Source organism: Gossypium raimondii, chromosome 10 (genome assembly GCF_025698545.1).
Source record: "Gossypium raimondii isolate GPD5lz chromosome 10, ASM2569854v1, whole genome shotgun sequence".
Taxonomy (NCBI): Eukaryota; Viridiplantae; Streptophyta; class Magnoliopsida; order Malvales; family Malvaceae; genus Gossypium; species Gossypium raimondii.
In genome coordinates, this window is record NC_068574.1 from 9,159,737 (window position 1) to 9,179,494 (window position 19,758).

Sequence of the window (19,758 nt, forward strand, 5' to 3'; positions counted from 1 at the left end):
TGAGCATGAATGCTAAAGTAAGAATTTTATTCCATAAGCATATTAGAGAATGTATGTATCCCACATTACATTACAGATTATATAGTAGCCTTGACAAAATGAGAAATTGCTGAAGCCGAAAGAATAAAAATGAAGTGAGCATGCAAAAATCAACCATCGGTGACATTGTTATGCATATATGTATGTATAGCACATTGAAATCACTTCCAGCTATTGGCAACAATGTCAGCCAAATCCACAACCCTTTGAGAGTAGCCCCACTCATTGTCATACCAAGCAATCACCTTAACCATGTCATCTCCCATGACCATGGTGAGTGATGCATCAACGGTGGAGGACACATCAGAGCACCTGAAGTCCACTGAAACGAGGGGTTCTTCACACACTGAAAGTATACCCTGTAGCTCTTTCTCTGCACTCTCTTTGAAAGCAGCGTTCACCTCTTCAGCAAACGTCTTCTTTGAAACCTGGACCACTAGGTCCACCACCGACACATTTGGTGTTGGTACACGCAATGCGATGCCGTTAAGTTTGCCTTTGAGAGTAGGGAGTACAAGGGCCACGGCCTTTGCCGCACCAGTTGAAGTCGGGACGATGTTGAGAGCTGCGGCTCTAGCACGCCTGAGGTCTCGGTGGCTAGCATCAAGTAGCCTCTGGTCACCGGTGTACGAGTGAGTGGTAGTCATGGTGCCCTTGATGATACCTGTCATATATATTACATTAGCATTAGTCAGAAACTAGTAATGGGGCATATCTTCTTTATTAATATAGTGTTAAAAGGAATTACCAAACTTCTGGTCCAGAACCTTGACGAAAGGAGCAAGGCAATTGGTGGTGCAAGAAGCATTGCTGATGATAGGCTCATCTGGGTTGTAGGTGTCAGCATTCACTCCAACAACATAGGTGGGGATGTCACCCTTACCTGGGGCAGTAATCAGCACTTTCTTGGCTCCTGCTTGAATGTGCTTACCTGCACCTTCTCTATCGACAAACACACCGGTTCCCTCGATGACTAGATCTATTCCTAGGTCCCTATAATATCATCTTTATCAGTTTGATTGAAGCCAAACAAATGTTTTGTATATGAAAATGTGATGCATTTAAAATTTCAACTCTTACCCCCATGGGAGGTTGGAAGGGTTGCGGTCAGAAACAACCTTGATAACCTTGCCATCAACAGAGATGCCATCAGTGCCAACAGGCTTGACATCGGCAGCGAAGATGCCAAGGGTGGAATCATATTTGAGAAGGTGAGAAGCCTGCTTAACACCACCAGTGTCATTGATGGCAATGACATCAAGTGGGGAGTCCTTACGGCCATGCCAGCACCTTAAGAAATTCCTGCCAATCCTACCAAACCCATTTATAGCCACCTTTAGCTTTGCCTCTGCCATCCCTTTCCTGTACCCGCCATTATTGCTTCCTAGCTGCAAACACCAGTACGGGTCCAAAACCCAAACGCATATAAGTCTTTAAATAAAGAAAAAACTCATTTGTAATTTCAACTTTTAACAAGAGGGTTAAGGATATAAATGGATTCAGCACATTATACATGAACCAAAGTGTTTCTGTATAAAGAGAGAATTCATATTCGATATTGTTGTTTCACTATCGATCTGACAGACCAGTCGTGAGTATGATACTGTATTACTAACAAGGTGATTTCTGGTCTTATAACCATCATATCTGTCGTATAAGTACGTGATAAGATGGTAAAACTTAGTGGAGAAAGCGTTTCTCCCGCAGGTCTTATAACCATCATATGTAAATAATGAAAATGGAATAGGAATGTGTGTGAAGATGGAAAAGCGTGAAATGGAGGAACTCACAGCAGATGTCTGAAAAGCAACGAGTGAATGGAAGTCATCAGAGGTTTTCCTGGCAAAGGGAAGGCTAGTAGAGGAGTTGTGTAGGCCTGAGAAATCTGCAAAACCAACACCCTTTCCTTTTGCCTGAAACAAAAAGAAACAATATTGGAATGAGGAGTATGCAATGCATCAGATGAGTAGGAATAAGAGGAGAGGTGTGCGTAAAGCTGAACCTGAATCTGAAGGTTGGGTTTGGCTACAGAAACAGTAGCCGAAGCCATAATGGTAGTGATAGTGGTTGTGGAGTAAAACAGAGAGACGGACAGATGACAGAGGTTTTAGATTGAATAAGTAGAAGAGAGCAGAGCAGAGTAGTAAGTAAGGTAATTGGTGGATGACTGAATCGGAAACGAGAGGATGAGATTACGGATAGGATAGCGGATAGGGATATAATACAGCCTCTACTTCAATGTATGGTTGTGATTTCAGCTTTTCCTTTGTGTCTCTCCTTACTCCATTTTCAATCATTCATCCATCTTGATTTTCTATGGCTCCCTTCGTTTTTCTTTTTTACGCATTTTTCAATGGAGGATTTTCATAATGCCCATTTGTTTTATATATATTTAATAATTAAATTAATTCATATTTTTTTATTTTAATGGATTTACAAATAATATATAAAAAATTTAAAATAAATACTATCTTAGAAAAAAATATATGTGATATTAAAATAATAAATCATTTATATTACTTATACTTATCTTAAAAAATTTACAAAATTTATTTTCTTCGTAAATGTGATTGACATTATATGAATTATGACTCGTGTATTAGTATGTAAGGTTGAATGTTCAATCAAATTAAATCAAATGAAAATTTTCGAGTTAGTCAAGTTGACAATTATATTTTATCATCCTAACTCGATTTGAAAATTTTTAAATTAAGTCGAGTGAAATGAAAATGAATCAAATTAATTCAGTTTGAATAAATTTGTTATTAAAGTTAAAAAATTAAATCGACCATAATGAAATCTTATTAACAATATCACTAAATTCGAGTTAAAGAACATTAATTTGGTATTATATATAAATTTGAAAACTCTTTTAAAGCAAAATAAGAGGAAAAACACAAGATAATTAGTATGACAAACTTGATTTGATAATTTATTTGTTAAAGATTTCAAATTTATTATTTTAAAATTTTAAAATATATTATAATTTAATATTTTTATATATTTTGAATTTTCAAAGATTGTTTTATATTTTTTTAAGAGGGACTGATTCACACATTTTTGAAACTGTTAGGGCCCTAAGGGATATTTATACCCATTTATTATTCAAGTTGCTTGAGTTGTAAAATTCAAGTCAACATAACTTGACTTACATAACATAAAAAAAAGAATGGAATGAAATTGAAATAAATCTTATGCATGGGAGAAGCAAACGAATTACTGATAAAGGGCTAGAATGTGGTTACTTTTGTGATGGTTATACATTGCGTAGAACTTGAGAGAAATGGCAAAGGGTAAGTAATTTAAGTCAGAAATCAAATGTGATTAACCCCCATTTATGTTAATGTGTGGGAGATAGATTTTATGGGCCCTTTTTGCTTCCTCATTTGGTATTTACTTTTAGTTGTCATTTCTGTTTCTAAATGGATACAAGCTTGCAATGGTGATATTAAACTTACAACTGCATTGATTAGCCATCGTTGGACTCATTTTTGCTATAAGTTGTATGAAAAAATATGAGGTGAAGCGGATATATTATCCATAAATTAAAGTTCAAGTCGAAGCCTTAAATCGAGAAATCAAAATTACTTTGAAAAAAAATATCAAACCAAACAACAAGGATTCGAGTCTCCAATTAAATGACATACTTTGGACTTATTGAACGACTTACAAGGGTCTTATTGACATGCCACTTACTGACTTATTTTTGATAAATTGTGTCATCTCTCGGTTGAATTCAAATACAAAATTTACTGGTCAATCAAACAGTACAACATGAAATTGAAAGTAGCAAGCGAGTCTCGAAAATTGCACATACAAAAACTAAAAAAAAATTCGAATAGGCACATGACAATGTACGAACTTATAAGAATAAAATCAACTAATAACTTGAAAACAATTTTTAGTAGGACAAAAAATCTTACTTTACGACTCCATACTAAAAAAAAAAATTTCTGGTAAACTACGAACTAAAATAGTTTGGTCCTTTTGTTGTCACTCAAATATTTTCTTATAATGCAATGGAAATCAAAAGAGAAGAAACGTAATTGAGATCATTAATTAGAGTTGAATTTTTCTAATTCACAAGGCTACCAAAGAATTAAATTGTGGAATATGCTGTCAAGATTATTCACTAAGGGTCAACATTTAGACTTTTCATGCGGTTAATCCACGATTAAGGAAGAATTGGTGATTTGAGGTTGTTCCTCGATCTCTATAATCGGCTTATTAATAAGTGAGAATACATTCATAGTCTATGATCAGTTCTAAAACCAAGACCAACGTTGAAGCTGAAACTTTCATTAATTTGATTCATTCTATTTAATTATGAATTCACTATTTATTTATTATTTCACTATTTTCAATTTTTATTTATTTTTTTAAACTTTAATTCTCCTTTATTTAATTTAGCATAATTGTAAAGATCATGAATGCGAAACCACTCACAAAGTACTCTGAGTGTGAGAAATTCGAACTCAATTAGATCAATCTTTGTGAGGTCAACCCTACATATATTGTGAATTTTATATTCTGTTTATTCGTAATATTTATTTTTTGGTGGATTCGGTATCTATCAATATATCAATTTATTATAATTTGTACAAATATTTTAATAGTTAATATATATTAGTTAGTTATTATTTGAATAGTGTTACTTTGTATTAAATAAATGGAGTAAAATTATATTGTAGATTGAGTATGATAAAAATGTTTTGATTATGATTTAATTTTTATTATAATAATATCTAAATTGTTAAATAAGTTAATATATTTTAATTATGTTTAAAAATGCGATGAATACTACTTTATGCTATTAAAATAGTTAAAAATATATTTATTTAAAAAATTAATTAAAAATTAAACGGATAAGATCATTTGTAACGCATCTGACATTCGAAACTAGTATATACAAAATTACGAATTTGGAGAAACTTTTGAAATGATGAGAATGTAATTTATTGATCTTAAATTAAAAATGAGTTGGCGTGACATCATGAGATCAAGTGATCTAATTTAAATGATCCATGCAGTTGAGGTCATTAATTAGAGTCGGGTTCTTCTAGTTTACAAGACTGTCAAGAAATTAAACCGTGAAAGTTGGTATCAAGGTCATTCGCTTGATAAGAGTTAATTCTCGGGTTCTTTTTACAGTTAATTTACGATTAAGGAAGAATTAGCGGTTTGAGGTTGTTCTGCTGCAAGAAAAATTCATAGTCGGTGGTCAATTGAAACCGAGGCTGGAATTTTGATTAATTTGGTTCATTTTATTAATTTCGAATTCATAGTTTTATTATTTTTCAACTTTTTTATTTATTTAATTTCGTTATACTTTAATTATCCTTTTTTTTGTTTTTGTTTTATGCAGGACTCCAAAGATCGTGAGCACAAAACTACCCACGAAATACCACTCAATCAGACCAATTCCTATTGCAAATCCATCAACGAGAGATTGGGGATCTCAAAGTAACAATAATGGTGCAGCAAAATAAAAGGGCAGATGTGAAATCCAGTAGAGATTGATGTAACACAAAATCCATTACAATTTAGCCACCAACTACTCTTTCACAATCTTTGTCGTTCAGTTTAAACTTAAGCAACTTGTGCCTCCCATTCAGCTCACTTCCCATCTTCGTCTCGTATGCTTCTTCTCTGCCACTTGAGCTGAGCATGCTCCGCTCCTTTTCCCGCGCCAACACCAAACCTGAGTTTCTTCTGCAATCCAAACCCAGACCCAGTGGCGGCGCTATTACCATTTCCCTCTTCTCGTCAGCCGTTGCTCAAAATCAAGCCTCACTCACCCCCATCACCTCAACACTCCTCCAAAAATGCAACTCTCTTTCCCAAGCCAAACTCATACATCAACAACTCCTTGTCCAGGGTCTCTACCAAGATTTCACTACCCGTCTCGTTTCCGCTTACCTCACCCACAATGCCCCTTCTCATTCCATCTCCATTCTCGAACGCTTAAACCCTTCTACCTCTGTGGTCTTCTGCTGGAACACTATTATTCGACGCTCCCTTCGCCTCGGCTTTTCCCATGACGTTCTTTCTCTCTTCCGCGGGATGCTAAGGCTCCACTGTCCTCCTGACCATTACACCTTCCCTTTTGTCCTCAAAGCCTGCGGCGAGCTTCCCTCCTTCCGCAGTGGCGCAGCTGTTCATGCTGTTGTCTCCACCACTGGATTTGACTCTAATGTCTTTGTTTGTAATGCGCTGGTGGCAATGTATGCTCGTTGCGGTGAGTTGGACGATGCGCGGCAGATGTTCGAGGAAATGCATGACAAAGGGATTTGTGATATCGTCTCCTGGAATTCTATTGTTGCTGCTTATACGCAAAGCAGGGATGCAAAGAATGCGGTGGAGTTGTTCCGAATAATGATGAATGACTCCGAAATCCACCCAGATATCGTCAGCCTTGTCAATGTGCTACCGGCTTGTGGATCTCTAGGCGCGTCTTTACATGGTATGCAACTGCATGCTTTTGCATTGAGGAGAGGTTTATTTGAGGATGTTTTTGTTGGCAATGCTTTGATGGATATGTATGCAAAATGTAGGATGATAGAGCAGGCAAATAAGGTTTTCGAAAGTATGGAGGTCAAGGATGTTGTTTCTTGGAATGCAATGGTTACTGGGTATTCTCAGGCTGGTAGGTTTGAGGAGGCTCTGGGTTTGTTTGAGAAGATGAGAGAGGAGAAAATTGAGTTGGATGTTGTGACTTGGAGTGCTGTGATTGCAGGCTATGCTCAAAAGGGTCATGGTTATGAAGCATTGGGGGTATTTAGGCAAATGCAACTTTGTGGTTCTAAACCCAATGTCGTTACGCTTGTGTCCGTTCTTTCAGGCTGTGCTTCTATTGCAGCATTACTTCAGGGGAAGGAAACTCACTGTTATGCAATCAAATGTGTTTTGAACTACGATTGGAATGATCCAGGAGAAGATCTCATGGTGATTAATGGTCTAATTGACATGTATGCTAAGTGCAAAAGTACAAATGTAGCTCGTTTAATGTTTGATTCAGTTGCACCAAGTGATAGGAATGTTGTGACTTGGACTGTCATGATTGGTGGATATGCACAGCATGGAGAAGCAAATGATGCACTGAAGCTCTTCTCTGAAATGCTTCAAGAAGGTAACTCTATGAAGCCAAATACTTTTACCATATGTTGTGCCTTGATGGCTTGTGCTCATCTGGCAGCACTAAGGTTTGGTAAGCAGATCCATGCTTACATATTACGCAATCGTTACGAATCTGTAATGTTGTTTATGGAAAATTGTCTCATAGATATGTATTCCAAATCCGGTGATATACATGCTGCTAGGGTTGTGTTTGACAATATGCAGCACAGGAATTCAGTTTCTTGGACGTCGTTACTAACTGGTTATGGTATGCATGGCTATGGAGAAGAAGCTATCAAGGTTTTGGATGATATGAGAGCAGCAGGTTTTGTTCCTGACGGTATTACCTTTCTTGTTTTACTCTATGTCTGCAGCCATTCAGGTATGGTTGACCAGGGAATCAGATTCTTTGAAAGCATGCATACTGAGTACAGTGTCACCCCTGAATTGGATCATTATGCTTGCATGGTTGATCTCTTAGGCCGTGCTGGTCGGTTTGGGCAAGCTCTGGAACTTGTTCACAGCATGCCCATGGAGCCAGCCGCAATTGTATGGATTGCATTACTTAGTGGTTGTAGGATCCATGGAAATGTGGAACTTGGGGAATATGCTGCAGCCCAGCTTCAGGAATTGGGTTCAGAGAATGATGGGTCATATACATTGCTTTCAAACATATATGCTAATGCAAGGCGTTGGAGAGATGTGGCCAGGGTCCGATCTTTGATGAAATATTCAGGGGTCAAAAAGAGACCAGGTTGCAGCTGGGTCCAAGGAAAGAAAGGCACTGCAACCTTCTATGTGGGTGACAGGTCTCATCCACAATTTGAACAAATATACAAACTTCTTGCTGACTTAATTCAACGCATCAAGGCAATTGGGTTTGTTCCCGAGACAAACTGTGCACTTCATGATGTGGATGATGAAGAGAAAGGTGATCTTCTTTTTGAACATAGTGAGAAGTTAGCTCTAGCCTACGGCATTTTAGTCTCTACTCCTGGGGTGCCTATCCATATCACTAAGAACTTGCGTGTCTGCAGTGATTGCCATAATGCCTTTACTTACATATCCATGATCATTGATATTGAAATCATATTAAGGGATTCAAGTCGCTTCCATCATTTCAAGAGTGGATCTTGCTCCTGCAGAGGCTACTGGTGATACAAAATCATTGATGGCGAAGTGGGTTATGAGATTTGGCAATTGAAGAGGTCCGTCTGATAGGATGATCCCACAATGATGGAGTAAATCTGCTCCTAATATTGAGTGCAAACGGTACCATTTATATTTAGCTTCAACTAACATAACAATTAACACAACTATGGCCTAAGATGCAGAATTTATTCTGAAATGGCTTTATACAGGGGAAAGAAATTTCTGTATCAACACAAACTTGATCATCTAAAAAGGTAGATTTCATTCATGTAGAAATACAGGACAAAGCAATCTCTGATTCATTCCATGTCAAAAGTTAGTAGAGACATGGGGATTGGCCCTCGGAATGGTAATAGGAACAGGCAATTCAGTTTCTTTCCGATAAGCTGCTGGCTATTTTATGTATGCTTCCGTTATGCATGTTTGAGGCTTGCTTAACAAACCCAATTGAGAATGTCTCATATTCTTTCTATAGCATTAGCTAAATGCCGGTGTGAATTTGGATAACTGTAGATATTCGGTTTACCTTTTACAAAATTGAATATTGCAGATTTAGATAATATTCATATCTGGATATTATCATTACTTTCTTCGACATATTCATCATCCGATTCCATTATACTTTTGTGGATAAAGGTTCTGATACTTGAAGTCTTGAACATATTATTTGAATCCATTTTACTTTTATAGATAATAGATTTGAATCTCTTTTATTTTATTTAAAATTGTATATATATTTTTAAAATTTTCTAATTAAATTCAGTTGAAATTTGAAGTTGAAGCCTCTACTCAAGATTAAAGTGCTAGCTTAGCTGGATGTACAAGCGATTGATGCATAGAATAGACGCAAGCAACGAGTAGTGTTGCAGATTATGATAAAATGTAGTATTAAAATCAGAGGGTGGGAGCTCTTTCAGCAGTTCCAGCAATGACGGTGAGCAAGTTGTTCCCGAAAGGGTCACTGAGATGTTTGGCAAGGTTCTCAACGGGACCTTCTCCAGTGACATAGGCTTGGAAGTAGAAACCCAGCATGGCGAACATTGCCAGTCTACCATTTTTTATCTCTTTCACCTTGAGCAGAGCTGCTTGGTCAGGATTAGAGTCTGCCTGGCCCGACGGCCCACCCAAAATATGGGAGGGTTCGGGTAAAAATATAGGCCCGAAATATGGGTTTGGGCAAAAAAACGGGACCCATCTAGAAAACGGGCCGGACTTTGGGCACCACTTTTTTGGCCCGGGCCTGGCCCGAATATAATAAATATATTTTTATTTTTAAATTTTACAATACTTTTTTTATTTTTTATTTTCAAAATAATTTTTTGGTTTTTATTAAAAAATGGGCCGGGCCGGGCCGGGCTCGGTCTTAAGAATTTTTCTCAGGCCAGGTTTGGACAAAATTTTAGGCTCATATTTTGGGCCGGGCCTAGGATGTGGGTAGAAAATTTTTCTGGGCTCAGCCCGAACCCGACTTGGCCTGGCCCATGAACACCTCTCAGGATCCTTGGCCAGCCCAAGTGGGTCAAATGGACCTCCAATTCCTAAATAAATTATGGCAAAATTTTGTTAATTAATTAATAATGTTTGGTTGGTAAAAGGTTACTATTCATAATAGTAGTAGAGAGGCAGGCATATATATATATATATATACACCAAGCCATTAATGATTCTGTAATATTCAGCTCCACCAACAAGAACGATCTCCGCAATGACAGCAGCAATAAGGTTGATAGGGATATTCTTGCCGAAGTAGTTCAAGGTGTTACCATCCAGGAGAAGAGCTCCTGTCTGCAATGCGGGTATGGTGAATCAACGTTCAACCAACACATTTATTCCATATATATAGTTATAGTCCAAATAGTAAAGCTAAAACCTTGAACCAAACGGCTTCAGGGCCGCAGTTGGCACCAAATTTGTTAAAGGCTTCTGGGATGATGAATCCAGCTGCACCAAGCATCGCCCACCTTGCATGTATCAGTTCAAATGCTTGATATCTGCATTCAATATATATATGTTCATTCCTTAAGTATTGTATTCATCCCTTAAAAGGAAAAGTATAACTTACTTGGCAAAGTCTTCTGGCTTCTTGCTCAGACCAAACGGATCGTATCCATAGCTGAATAAAATAAATATCATCATGAATGAATGTAGTCATATTTATAAATCTTATTCTAACTTAATAATACGCACTCTCCGGGGACTTCTCCAGTCAAGTACTCAGGGATCTCTGATCTGTTTAACAGCCCTTCCGGCAAGAAAATCCTTCTGTCGGGACCTGATTGAATATGCAACAAATGATCAAGTATATGCATTAAGTTGAATTGGTTTAGCCATAGGGTTGCAGCTAGCACATACCGTACCACTTAGCGAGCTCTTCATTGGCTGGGGAGACAGAAGCAACCTTGGACTTGGGAGGAGGTGCAGCCTTCTTCTTGGAGAAAAGAGCCACGGTCTTGAATGTGTCGGAGCTTGAGGGTGTGGGAGCTGATGACTTGGCCCAAACACTGAAATTCAGAGGGTTACCTAGCATTTCAGATTTGGCGAGGGAAGGAGCTAATGGGGCCATGTTGGCGGAGGAGTAGGGAAGGAAGATGAAATGGATACTATAATTAAGGTGGATGTGGATGTTTTCATAGGCTGGCTCATGAGAAATCTGATAGGAGGGTCTATGGTGGTGTGGCAGATCATGGTGCTGACGTGGAACGAAGGCCTCTGCTCCTTCTAGATTGCTACCTCTGGTTTGGATAAGTGGTGGTACAGTTACTACATGTTTTGCATTTGCATTTGGTCTCACTACCCCACATGAATTTCTTTTTTTATTTTTCTTTTTTTGAATTTATTATGCGGATGTTATTCCATCTCTTCAGGTATAATCATAATTTTAACTCTTAATTTTTACATTTTTATCAATTTCATCCTTATTTTGGGTCTTATTCTTTAAGTTAAATTTTGCCTTCAAACCTTGAAAAATTTTGAATTTATCGCCAACCTTTCAAAAAGAATCAATTTGTTTTTAATAAAAATACCAACTAAAACGTTAAATTTAAACATGGTAATCCATTTGTACTTCATGCAAATTTTTTAATTTTATTATAATTTTATATTTTTAAATTATTTGTTGATGTGGCTATAAGACAAATAGTGTTTTATTTTATTTGGCATTATGACAAATTTAGTCCTCAATTTTTACATGTTTTGTCAATTTAACCTTAATTCTTTTTAGCTAAATTTGATCATTAACCTCTCAAAAGAATCAATTTGTTCTTTTTAAATGTTAACTAAAACATTAAATTTTTAATGATATTGACATGGCAACTCGTCTAGCAATCTACATGTATTTTATGTTAAGATGTCATTATTTATTTTATATGCCACGTCAACAAATAATTTAAAATTTATAAAATATTCATAAATTTAAATAAATATATATATATATATATATATATATATAGAAAGTTCATAAAAGTTGAAAATAAAAAGCATGAGTACACATGATTGCCATGCGTACTATCTTATTTAAAACTTTTAATGTATTAGTCAATACTTTAAAAGAATAGCAATTCCTATTCGATTGTTTTTGAAAAGCTAATGATCAAATTTAACTATTGATAAAAGGTTGAATGTCGAATTTAATTTTAAGAAAATAAAGGTCAAATTGATAAATAATACAAACATCAAGAGTTACATTTGGAATTATACCTTCTGAAAATAGTTTTGCAACTAAAATGTCTAATTTAATTTTCAAACCCTACAAATTCTTCCTACACCAACATATTTTCATTTGTAGTACCAGTATAATGCTAAAGTATTGTAATATTATAATATAAAGGGTCAAAGGGATAAATATCAAAATTATACATGAACATTGCTTTTGTGTAATTTTATACATGAATTTTCTATTTAATCTAATTTTCACAAATTATTAACACAATTGTTGGTATTGCATTGTTTTATGTTTATATATTGCACACAAAAATATTTATATTTATCTCATATAAAAATAAATTGATATATTTATTTCTTTAAATATACTTGATTGAATCGAAATTAAAATTTCATGTATATATTTGAACTACGATCAAAGTTTTACGTGTATAAATGCATGTACCAAATTAAAGTTCATGTATCAAATTACACATTACATTAAAAATTATGTATAATTTTGATATTCATCCCTAACTACAAACAAAAATGAAATGAAAGATCCATGATGATTATAATGAACACCCTCGGCGACTCTTGAACATGCAAGCTTATTAATCTTGGTTGACTTAATGAAATATAGTGAAAGAATATTTTCAGCGATCCTCTCTCTAGGTTGGTCCGTGATTTAGACGAAACCATAAACTTTAGTGCAGTTAGAGAAGATGGAGTTTGAAGAGAGAAAAAAACTGATGATGTAATAAAAATCATTGCCATATTCCAGCCAAGGATTGTCTGAGATAGCTATACGACAATCTCTTATGTTGGATTATTCAAAACATTATTCCAATACCATGCCTTCCTTAACCTACTACAAAAATTCATAATAGGATAGATGCTGATTTCGGAAACCCTAAAAATTTCTTCCTCCTTCATACCTTCCAAGCTTTTCATGGCACATTACAACAACACCCAGTTCCACTCTTTCCCTCAAACAGTGTAGTGCTGTTGGATGGTGTCAATGTCCAGTCCTTTGAGTTTAACTACAGATTCAACGTGCCCTTTGAGTGTATGAAGTTCCCTCAACCTTGCTACTTCGGCACGCTTCCTCGCTTGTTCAGCAATCTCTGACAGTTCTCTATAGTTGGTCTCCTCGTTGTAGAGCTGTGTCATTTCAGGTGGTGTCAAGCCATGAAGGGTGCGTTGTGCCATTGCCCATTGTGCCTCCCTCTCTCCTTTTCCATAATCCTTCTTTGTTGTGAAGGCAGTCTATATAGATTGATATCAAACATCAATACTTATTTGTACGAGGAAAAAACCTTGTTTTGAAAGGAGTGATTTGATTAGAGTCGATTAGATACCTTGTTTTGAAGTAAATTATCCCAAGCCTTTCCACTCAAAGAATAGCGAATCAAGAACTTGAGTACGTCAAGTGGGACGTAGAAGACTAGACTGTAGAGCCAGATAACGCCAGCCCAACCCCAGCCAATGCCTTTGATTCTGGCAAAGCCCCAGTTTGCATAAACAGCAAGAAGTGTAGCTATCTAAAATGGTGAATCCAAAAACCAAAAGTTTATACCAATTCTAGCTACAATTATATATATATTCTAACAAATTGAAGTGGAATTTTATATATTCATATATATAACTCACGAGTTGGGCCAAAATGAAGGCAACCACGAGGAGGAGACCAGGACGTTCGATGAAAGACCAACTTCGAGAACGAGTGACAAAAATGAGTGCCTGACTCACTATGCTCACTTGGAGGTAGATAGCAGCTGTAAGTTCATCTTGATTGTGCCTAATGGATCTTACCCCAAACTTGTCCTGCAATTATTATTATTATTATCAACCTTTAGATGTTTCCAGTGGATGTTTGGTTCTTCTTGTTATGGTTTTATAAAGAGTGTTTGATGTTTTTCGTACCTGAAAGAAGTTGGAATCGTTAGCAGCCCAGAAGAAAACAACAGTCATGCAAGCAAGGTAGGTACCGAGGACAATGCCCATGGCAAATATCTCCTTGAGCTTCCATGAGTCAGGCATAGGAGATGGCTTAACCCTGTCCTTGGAAATGGTCATAATGGTTCCGTCGTTCAGTATGGCAATGATCAAAACCATGAAAGGCGAAAAATCGAACTTCCAAATAAGAGCAAGGAGCATAAACCCTAACACGATTCGGATAGTAATGGAGACGGCATAGATGGTATAGTTTTTCATTCTCTGAAATATGGCTCTGCTTGTTAGAACAGCACTCACAATGACACTAAGTCCTGGTTCTGTTAGCACTATATCTGATGCACCACGAGCTGCATCAGTTGCATCATCCACTGCAATTCCAATGTCTGCCTTCTTAAGCGCTGGTGCATCATTCACACCATCTCCAGTCATGCCACAAATATGATTCCTTTGCTGTAGCCTCTTAACAATCTCATATTTGTGCTCTGAATGAGGAAAATAGTGAGTTTTCAAAGACCATAAAACTAATATTGCATTTCAGAAAAATAAAAATGAACATACCAGGGAAAACGCCTGCAAAGCCATCAGCCTTCTCAATAAGCTCATCAACACCGACCGTATCGATTGTGTCACCCTTATTTTGGCCAAGGAGAGCAGATGATGGATACATGTTGGTTCCCATACCGAGCCTGCGACCAGTTTCTTTGCCAATGGCTAGTTGATCACCAGTGATCATCTTGACATTGACACCGAGATTTAGAGCCCGACGAATTGTCTCCGCACTATCATGCCTTGGAGGATCGAACAGTGGCAGTATACCCACAAATTCCCATGCTTCTCCTTGGGCATCCTTGTTTTTTTCTTTCACAGTCTACAATATCAAAATGTCCATTTCATAATGACCTTTTTCTTTCCATTATTGAAATTAAGTTTGGGAGAAAGAACACAGAATATTACTTGTCTAGCCACAGCAAGAGAGCGAAGCCCTCGATCTGCAAAGTTAGCAATGATATCATGAGTTCTCCTCTTCACATCATCTCGGAGATTGCATAGATCAATAATCTGATTTTATGTCAAGTAATAACAACACGAAGTTACAACCGCAACTGTAATTTAAATCCCGGAGATGATATGAAAAGCATTGGTACAATGTAAGTCTATCCATTTACCTGCTCTGGAGCACCTTTGCTGACTCGATGCCAACTACCGTCAGCCTCGATATATGTCATGGCTGTACGCTTGTCTACTGGGTTAAACGGAAAGAAATGGACCTCGGTAATGCCTGCTCTGGCCTGCAAATCAATTGAACATTGAAGACTGATGAGCAAAAACATAATGAAAGGGGGTTGTTTTTGTCAATCTTAGCTGACCTCTTTTGGATCACCTAGCATTCCAACAATACAGGCATCAATAGCATCTTGATTCTCAACCCTGGAAGCCCTTGCCGCTAGTAGAATAACCATGTCCTTGTCAACATCGTTTGTGAAAACCTGAAATCTCACAACATGGTTCTCTGTGAAGGGATGAATACATCATCAATCCATAATTGATGTTAACTTCCAATTCAAGGACCAACCTCGACTAAGGACTTGTCTACAGTAAGCTTGTTGAGAGTAAGTGTCCCAGTCTTATCACTGCAGAGTACATCCATTCCGGCCATTTCTTCAATAGCTGTCATTCTCTTAGTGATAGCTCCTTGTTGTGAAAGCCGGTGAGATCCAATGGCCATTGTCACAGATAAAACTGTTGGCATGGCAATTGGAATTCCTCCAATGAGAAGCACCAGCAGATTATCGATTCCGTCTCTGTACCTGCGCTGTTGGATTGGATACATCACCACTATCTCAATAAGCATCCCTACCCCAATTGAGCATATACAGAAGTTTCCAATTGCTGTCAACACCTAATGAAACAATCACCATTTAGTGCACATCAAGGATAAGATATGTTGCTCAGACTTGATTTTATCAGACACATGTATGTTCAAGCTTTTTCATATATTTGGAAGATCCTTTTAGGATCATATCCCAATATTCATATTCAGACATGCAACACACGAAGAAAAATGAAGATCCTTATAGTTTTCATCTTCACCATAAAAGAGGTTATTTGCTGGAAAACAGCTCCTGAGATTACCTGCTGGAAGTGCCCTACGTTGTTGGTGCTATCAACAAGGTGAGCAGCTTTTCCGAAGAAAGTGTGCACGCCGGTGGCAATAACAACAGCCTCTAACTCCCCTTGCTTGACGGTAGAACCAGAGAATACCTCATCCCCTGCATTCTTGTTTACAGGCAAAGACTCACCGGTAAGGGCGGACTGATCAATCTTGAGTGGATCACCTTCAAGGAGACGTGCATCTGCCGGGACAATATCTCCCAACTTAATGCTGATGATGTCTCCTGGTACCAGTGTCGCAGCTTCTTGCTCGCTCCACTTTCCATCTCTTAGGACCTTCAATCATTCAAACATGCAAAAATGGTTAGAGACATTAGAAACATTCAAACAAGTAAGTTCTACTTAAATTGAAGTTATTGATGTTCCTAAGCACCTTTGTTTTGGGGGCAAGACCAGCCATAAGTGCTGCAGCAGCATTGCCTGCATTGTTTTCTTCAATGAAGCTAATAGTTGAATTGATAAAGAGCAATGCCACAATACCAATGAAGTCTTGCCAGTCTGGGGGCTTGCCCTGAATTTTGTCCATGGAATTAGAGATTTCATATCGAAGTGAATTAGTTCAAGTACAAGAGAAAGAAAGAAAGAGCGATAAGCATACTCCTCCATTAGCCAAAGCAATGGCCATAATAGCTGCAATCTCCATCACCCATGACAGAGGATTCCACATAAATCCCAAGAACTTCAAAACCTTGCTTTCCTGTTTAATGTAGTGTTTTAAAGATTTTCAGTTTTTTTTTTTCATAAACAAAATGGAAAGAAGAGAAAATAAAGAGGGTTAAATTAGGGTGTTTGCCTGTTTCTCTTCAAGCTTGTTAGGACCAAAGATATGCAGCCTTTTTTGGCCTTCCTCACTTGATAAGCCATCTCTGGTGCATTTCAACTTTTGAAACACTTCATGGACAGGAATTCTCTCCTGCATTGAAAGTTGGAAATCAAACTCTAAACTTGGAATGAAATTATAAACAAGAAATGAATATTGATAAAAAAAACTATATATTTGAATTAAATTCCGTAAAAAAATTTACCAGAAACAAAAGAAAACACTTACAAGGTCGATGGTCTCATTCTTGATATCTTCCAAGCCGACGCTGGTTTCCGCCATCTTTCTCTCTTCTTCAAATTACTTTCCTAGAAAAATAAATTTAAAAAAGAAAAAAGAAAATGCAGTCTCTTTCTTTCTTTCTTTTATCTTTGCATGCAAAGCAAAAAAAGTACACGTTAAACTTTCAGCTACTTCTTTTTTAACTCTTTTTTCAAAGAAAATGTAATCAAGAAGAACAACTTAATTACTAGTTTTCTATTTTGTTTTTTTGTTTTTTTTTGTTAATGAGTAATTTGTAAAGATTAATTAGTTGGGGTTGGTATAGTACAAGAAAAAAATATACATATAACAGAGAGAAAATGAAAGTTGTGGGGATCTATATATTGGAAAAGCGGTGAAGGTGTTGGGAATAGAGAGAGTGTAAACGAGCGAAGGAGCGGGAGTTTCTTGGTCGACGCAGCCCAGGTCATTCGGCTATCACTTTCTCTTCAACTCACGTTTTTCTTAACCCATAAAGCTCACGATTAATTGGGTCTCTTTTTTATTATTAGCCCCATGATATGATTACATGCAACCATTTAAGCATTGGGTTTAATATAGAATGGAGGATGCTTCAGTGTAGGTGTAGCCCCATGAGATGATTTAGATGCAATCATTTAAGCATGAAATATGTTTGACACATTTAATTGCATATGTAGTGGCTATAAATTAATGATATATTTTTTTTCTTTTTTAATTCTTAAATTAAAAATAATTATATACTTGAATATGTTTATTAAAAAACATATTACCATCCTGATTAAGTTATAACTCAATTGGCATGGGCATTCTTACCAATGAAGAAGGACATGGGTTCAAGTGTAATGAAGTGCATTATCCTCTTATTTATGGGTTAGGAGTGGTTATGGGTAATTCTAGGCATTGTTTCATAAAAAAACACATATAATCAAAACCTATAATGAAACTGTTCAAAAAAATATTATCATATAATATATTTATCAAGTGGGTCGCATTAATTCCAACATTTTATTATAGAAGTTCTGATATTGTTGGCAAAGGTTGAGGTTCTAGATCTTTGAGTACTCAAATTCAAATTCTACCATACACAGTTATTATGGATGAGTTCAATTTGATCAGTAAGTTTTGTTCAATTTATTTTGGTTTTTTGTCCATTTATGCATCATATTCATTTTATTTTATTTTGTAAAAACTCAAATATATATTTATAATTATAGTGTACTTGTGATTGTGCATGTGGTTGCACTATATTTATACTTGTTGTCTCTTAATAAATCTCCAACATTTTTCACTTGACCAATATGATAAATCCAATATCTATATGTTAATCTAGTCTAATTCTCACTCCATTAAAGATTCATTAGCATGAATCATGACAATAGCATTCTTTTTTTATATACAATATTAGAGGTGAGGATGGTGGTTACACTGTTTGAACTTATGTTAAACGAATATCTGATAGAAGTTTTAATCATTGCTATATATAGGTCAAGACATGACAATCATATTCCAATGCAAGTTGTTATACCCTCTTTGGCTTGGGACATGTGCATCTAGCAAGCCTGCTGAAAATGCCCACAAACAACCCTCCGCTCTCCATTGTCCGAGTGGTCATCAGATGACTAGTGTCTTGTAAGTCCTACTACCATCCAACCTCTCGATCTCCTTGAAAGGGTCCTAATCACCCACTCTTGAGGATAAGTCGTTCACCCCTGTGAATGAACTACCCTCTCCCTTAGAAAGACCTTATCCATCTATCTTTATGAATAGGCCACTCACTCCTCAAAGCACCTGTTTTTCTAGTGTGAACACTTCTCTTAATGTGAACATGCCCTTTAGGCCCACAATTCAAAATGAATGATAAAATGAGCCCCATCACATGCAACCCTCCATGCATTCCAAAATGATGACTTATTGGTAACAAGTTCACCACCTCAACACTACCTACCAGAGGACCTCCACTATATATGCCTTTCAGCACAATGGAGAAAGGATCGACCCTTAAGTACTCATATCCACCTTATTATCCTCAACCTCCTTACTTACATACCTCCATCGGCTCTCCGCCTACTAGGGTGAATCGACCTTCTTTAGCACCACGATATCCTCTTTCCTGACTTTTTCCTTATTGGTACCCTCATCAACAATAGGTGTTGTGAGCATGAAAAGTCACCATAGCTTCCTTTTCACATATCGATGCTCCTCTTAACCCAGCAAACCCAACCAACTCTACCAACCCAGCAGACTCCTCAACTCTAGTTAACACCATTTATCCCTTTACTTTTAACTCCCCTTCAATCCAAAACCCTACTACCACAACTCAACCACTAGCATCCTTTCAGACTTCCAATCCCCTTTATTAGAATCTATGGTTGTTCTCTCGGTCTGCTCAACTCCCATAAATTTTCTAACCATTTCCACCATTATCCCAGTTATTCCCAACGACCTTATTGCCGTCAGTTTTTAGCCTTACTTCACCAACATCCTCCAATTCTCAGCCAACCTCTAGTGTCACGGGGTTAGAACTTTAGCCTCACAATTCATGCAGCATTAGGTGAATTTTTCACTTCAAAAACATCTAATTCAACCTAACTCCCAACAATTAAAGATTCAAGCAGAAT

The 19,758-nt window shown here is 36.9% G+C and overlaps 4 protein-coding genes across 5 annotated transcripts; 1 reads left to right on the top strand and 3 right to left on the bottom strand.

Moving 5' to 3' along the window:
- Positions 1 to 6: 6 nt before the first annotated feature.
- On the bottom strand, positions 7 to 2,329 carry LOC105776635 (glyceraldehyde-3-phosphate dehydrogenase A, chloroplastic). Of its 2 annotated transcripts, XM_012599420.2 has the most exons (5): positions 2,042 to 2,329; positions 1,830 to 1,952; positions 1,120 to 1,427; positions 788 to 1,032; positions 7 to 703 (listed from the first exon to the last, which is right to left on the bottom strand). In XM_012599420.2, exons 1-5 carry the CDS (start codon positions 2,087 to 2,089, stop codon positions 201 to 203), a joined length of 1,227 nt encoding a protein of 408 aa, XP_012454874.1. In that variant the 5' UTR covers positions 2,090 to 2,329; the 3' UTR covers positions 7 to 200. The 2 variants fall into 2 exon arrangements, with proteins under 2 accessions (XP_012454874.1, XP_052478266.1); XM_052622306.1 differs by lacking the exons at positions 1,830 to 1,952; positions 2,042 to 2,329 and having other exon boundaries at positions 1,116 to 1,321.
- A 3,091-nt stretch (positions 2,330 to 5,420) lies between these two features.
- LOC105778175 (pentatricopeptide repeat-containing protein At5g16860) lies at positions 5,421 to 8,968 on the top strand. The gene has a single exon (XM_012601820.2). It carries the CDS (start codon positions 5,707 to 5,709, stop codon positions 8,311 to 8,313), a length of 2,607 nt encoding a protein of 868 aa, XP_012457274.1. The 5' UTR covers positions 5,421 to 5,706; the 3' UTR covers positions 8,314 to 8,968.
- Positions 8,969 to 9,070: 102 nt separating this feature from the next.
- On the bottom strand, positions 9,071 to 11,007 carry LOC105778176 (chlorophyll a-b binding protein CP26, chloroplastic). The gene is made up of 5 exons (XM_052622723.1): positions 10,660 to 11,007; positions 10,495 to 10,579; positions 10,370 to 10,420; positions 10,178 to 10,298; positions 9,071 to 10,092 (listed from the first exon to the last, which is right to left on the bottom strand). The coding sequence occupies exons 1-5, from the start codon at positions 10,868 to 10,870 to the stop codon at positions 9,907 to 9,909; spliced, it is 654 nt and encodes a 217-aa protein (XP_052478683.1). The 5' UTR covers positions 10,871 to 11,007; the 3' UTR covers positions 9,071 to 9,906.
- Positions 11,008 to 12,820: 1,813 nt separating this feature from the next.
- Positions 12,821 to 17,179, bottom strand: LOC105776690 (plasma membrane ATPase 4). Its single transcript, XM_012599535.2, has 14 exons — positions 17,126 to 17,179; positions 16,871 to 16,990; positions 16,676 to 16,774; positions 16,451 to 16,588; positions 16,039 to 16,353; positions 15,479 to 15,805; positions 15,273 to 15,392; positions 15,072 to 15,194; positions 14,860 to 14,964; positions 14,464 to 14,773; positions 13,873 to 14,387; positions 13,600 to 13,773; positions 13,308 to 13,490; positions 12,821 to 13,215 (listed from the first exon to the last, which is right to left on the bottom strand). The coding sequence occupies exons 1-14, from the start codon at positions 17,177 to 17,179 to the stop codon at positions 12,937 to 12,939; spliced, it is 2,862 nt and encodes a 953-aa protein (XP_012454989.1). The 3' UTR covers positions 12,821 to 12,936.
- Between the last annotated feature and the right edge of the window lie 2,579 nt (positions 17,180 to 19,758).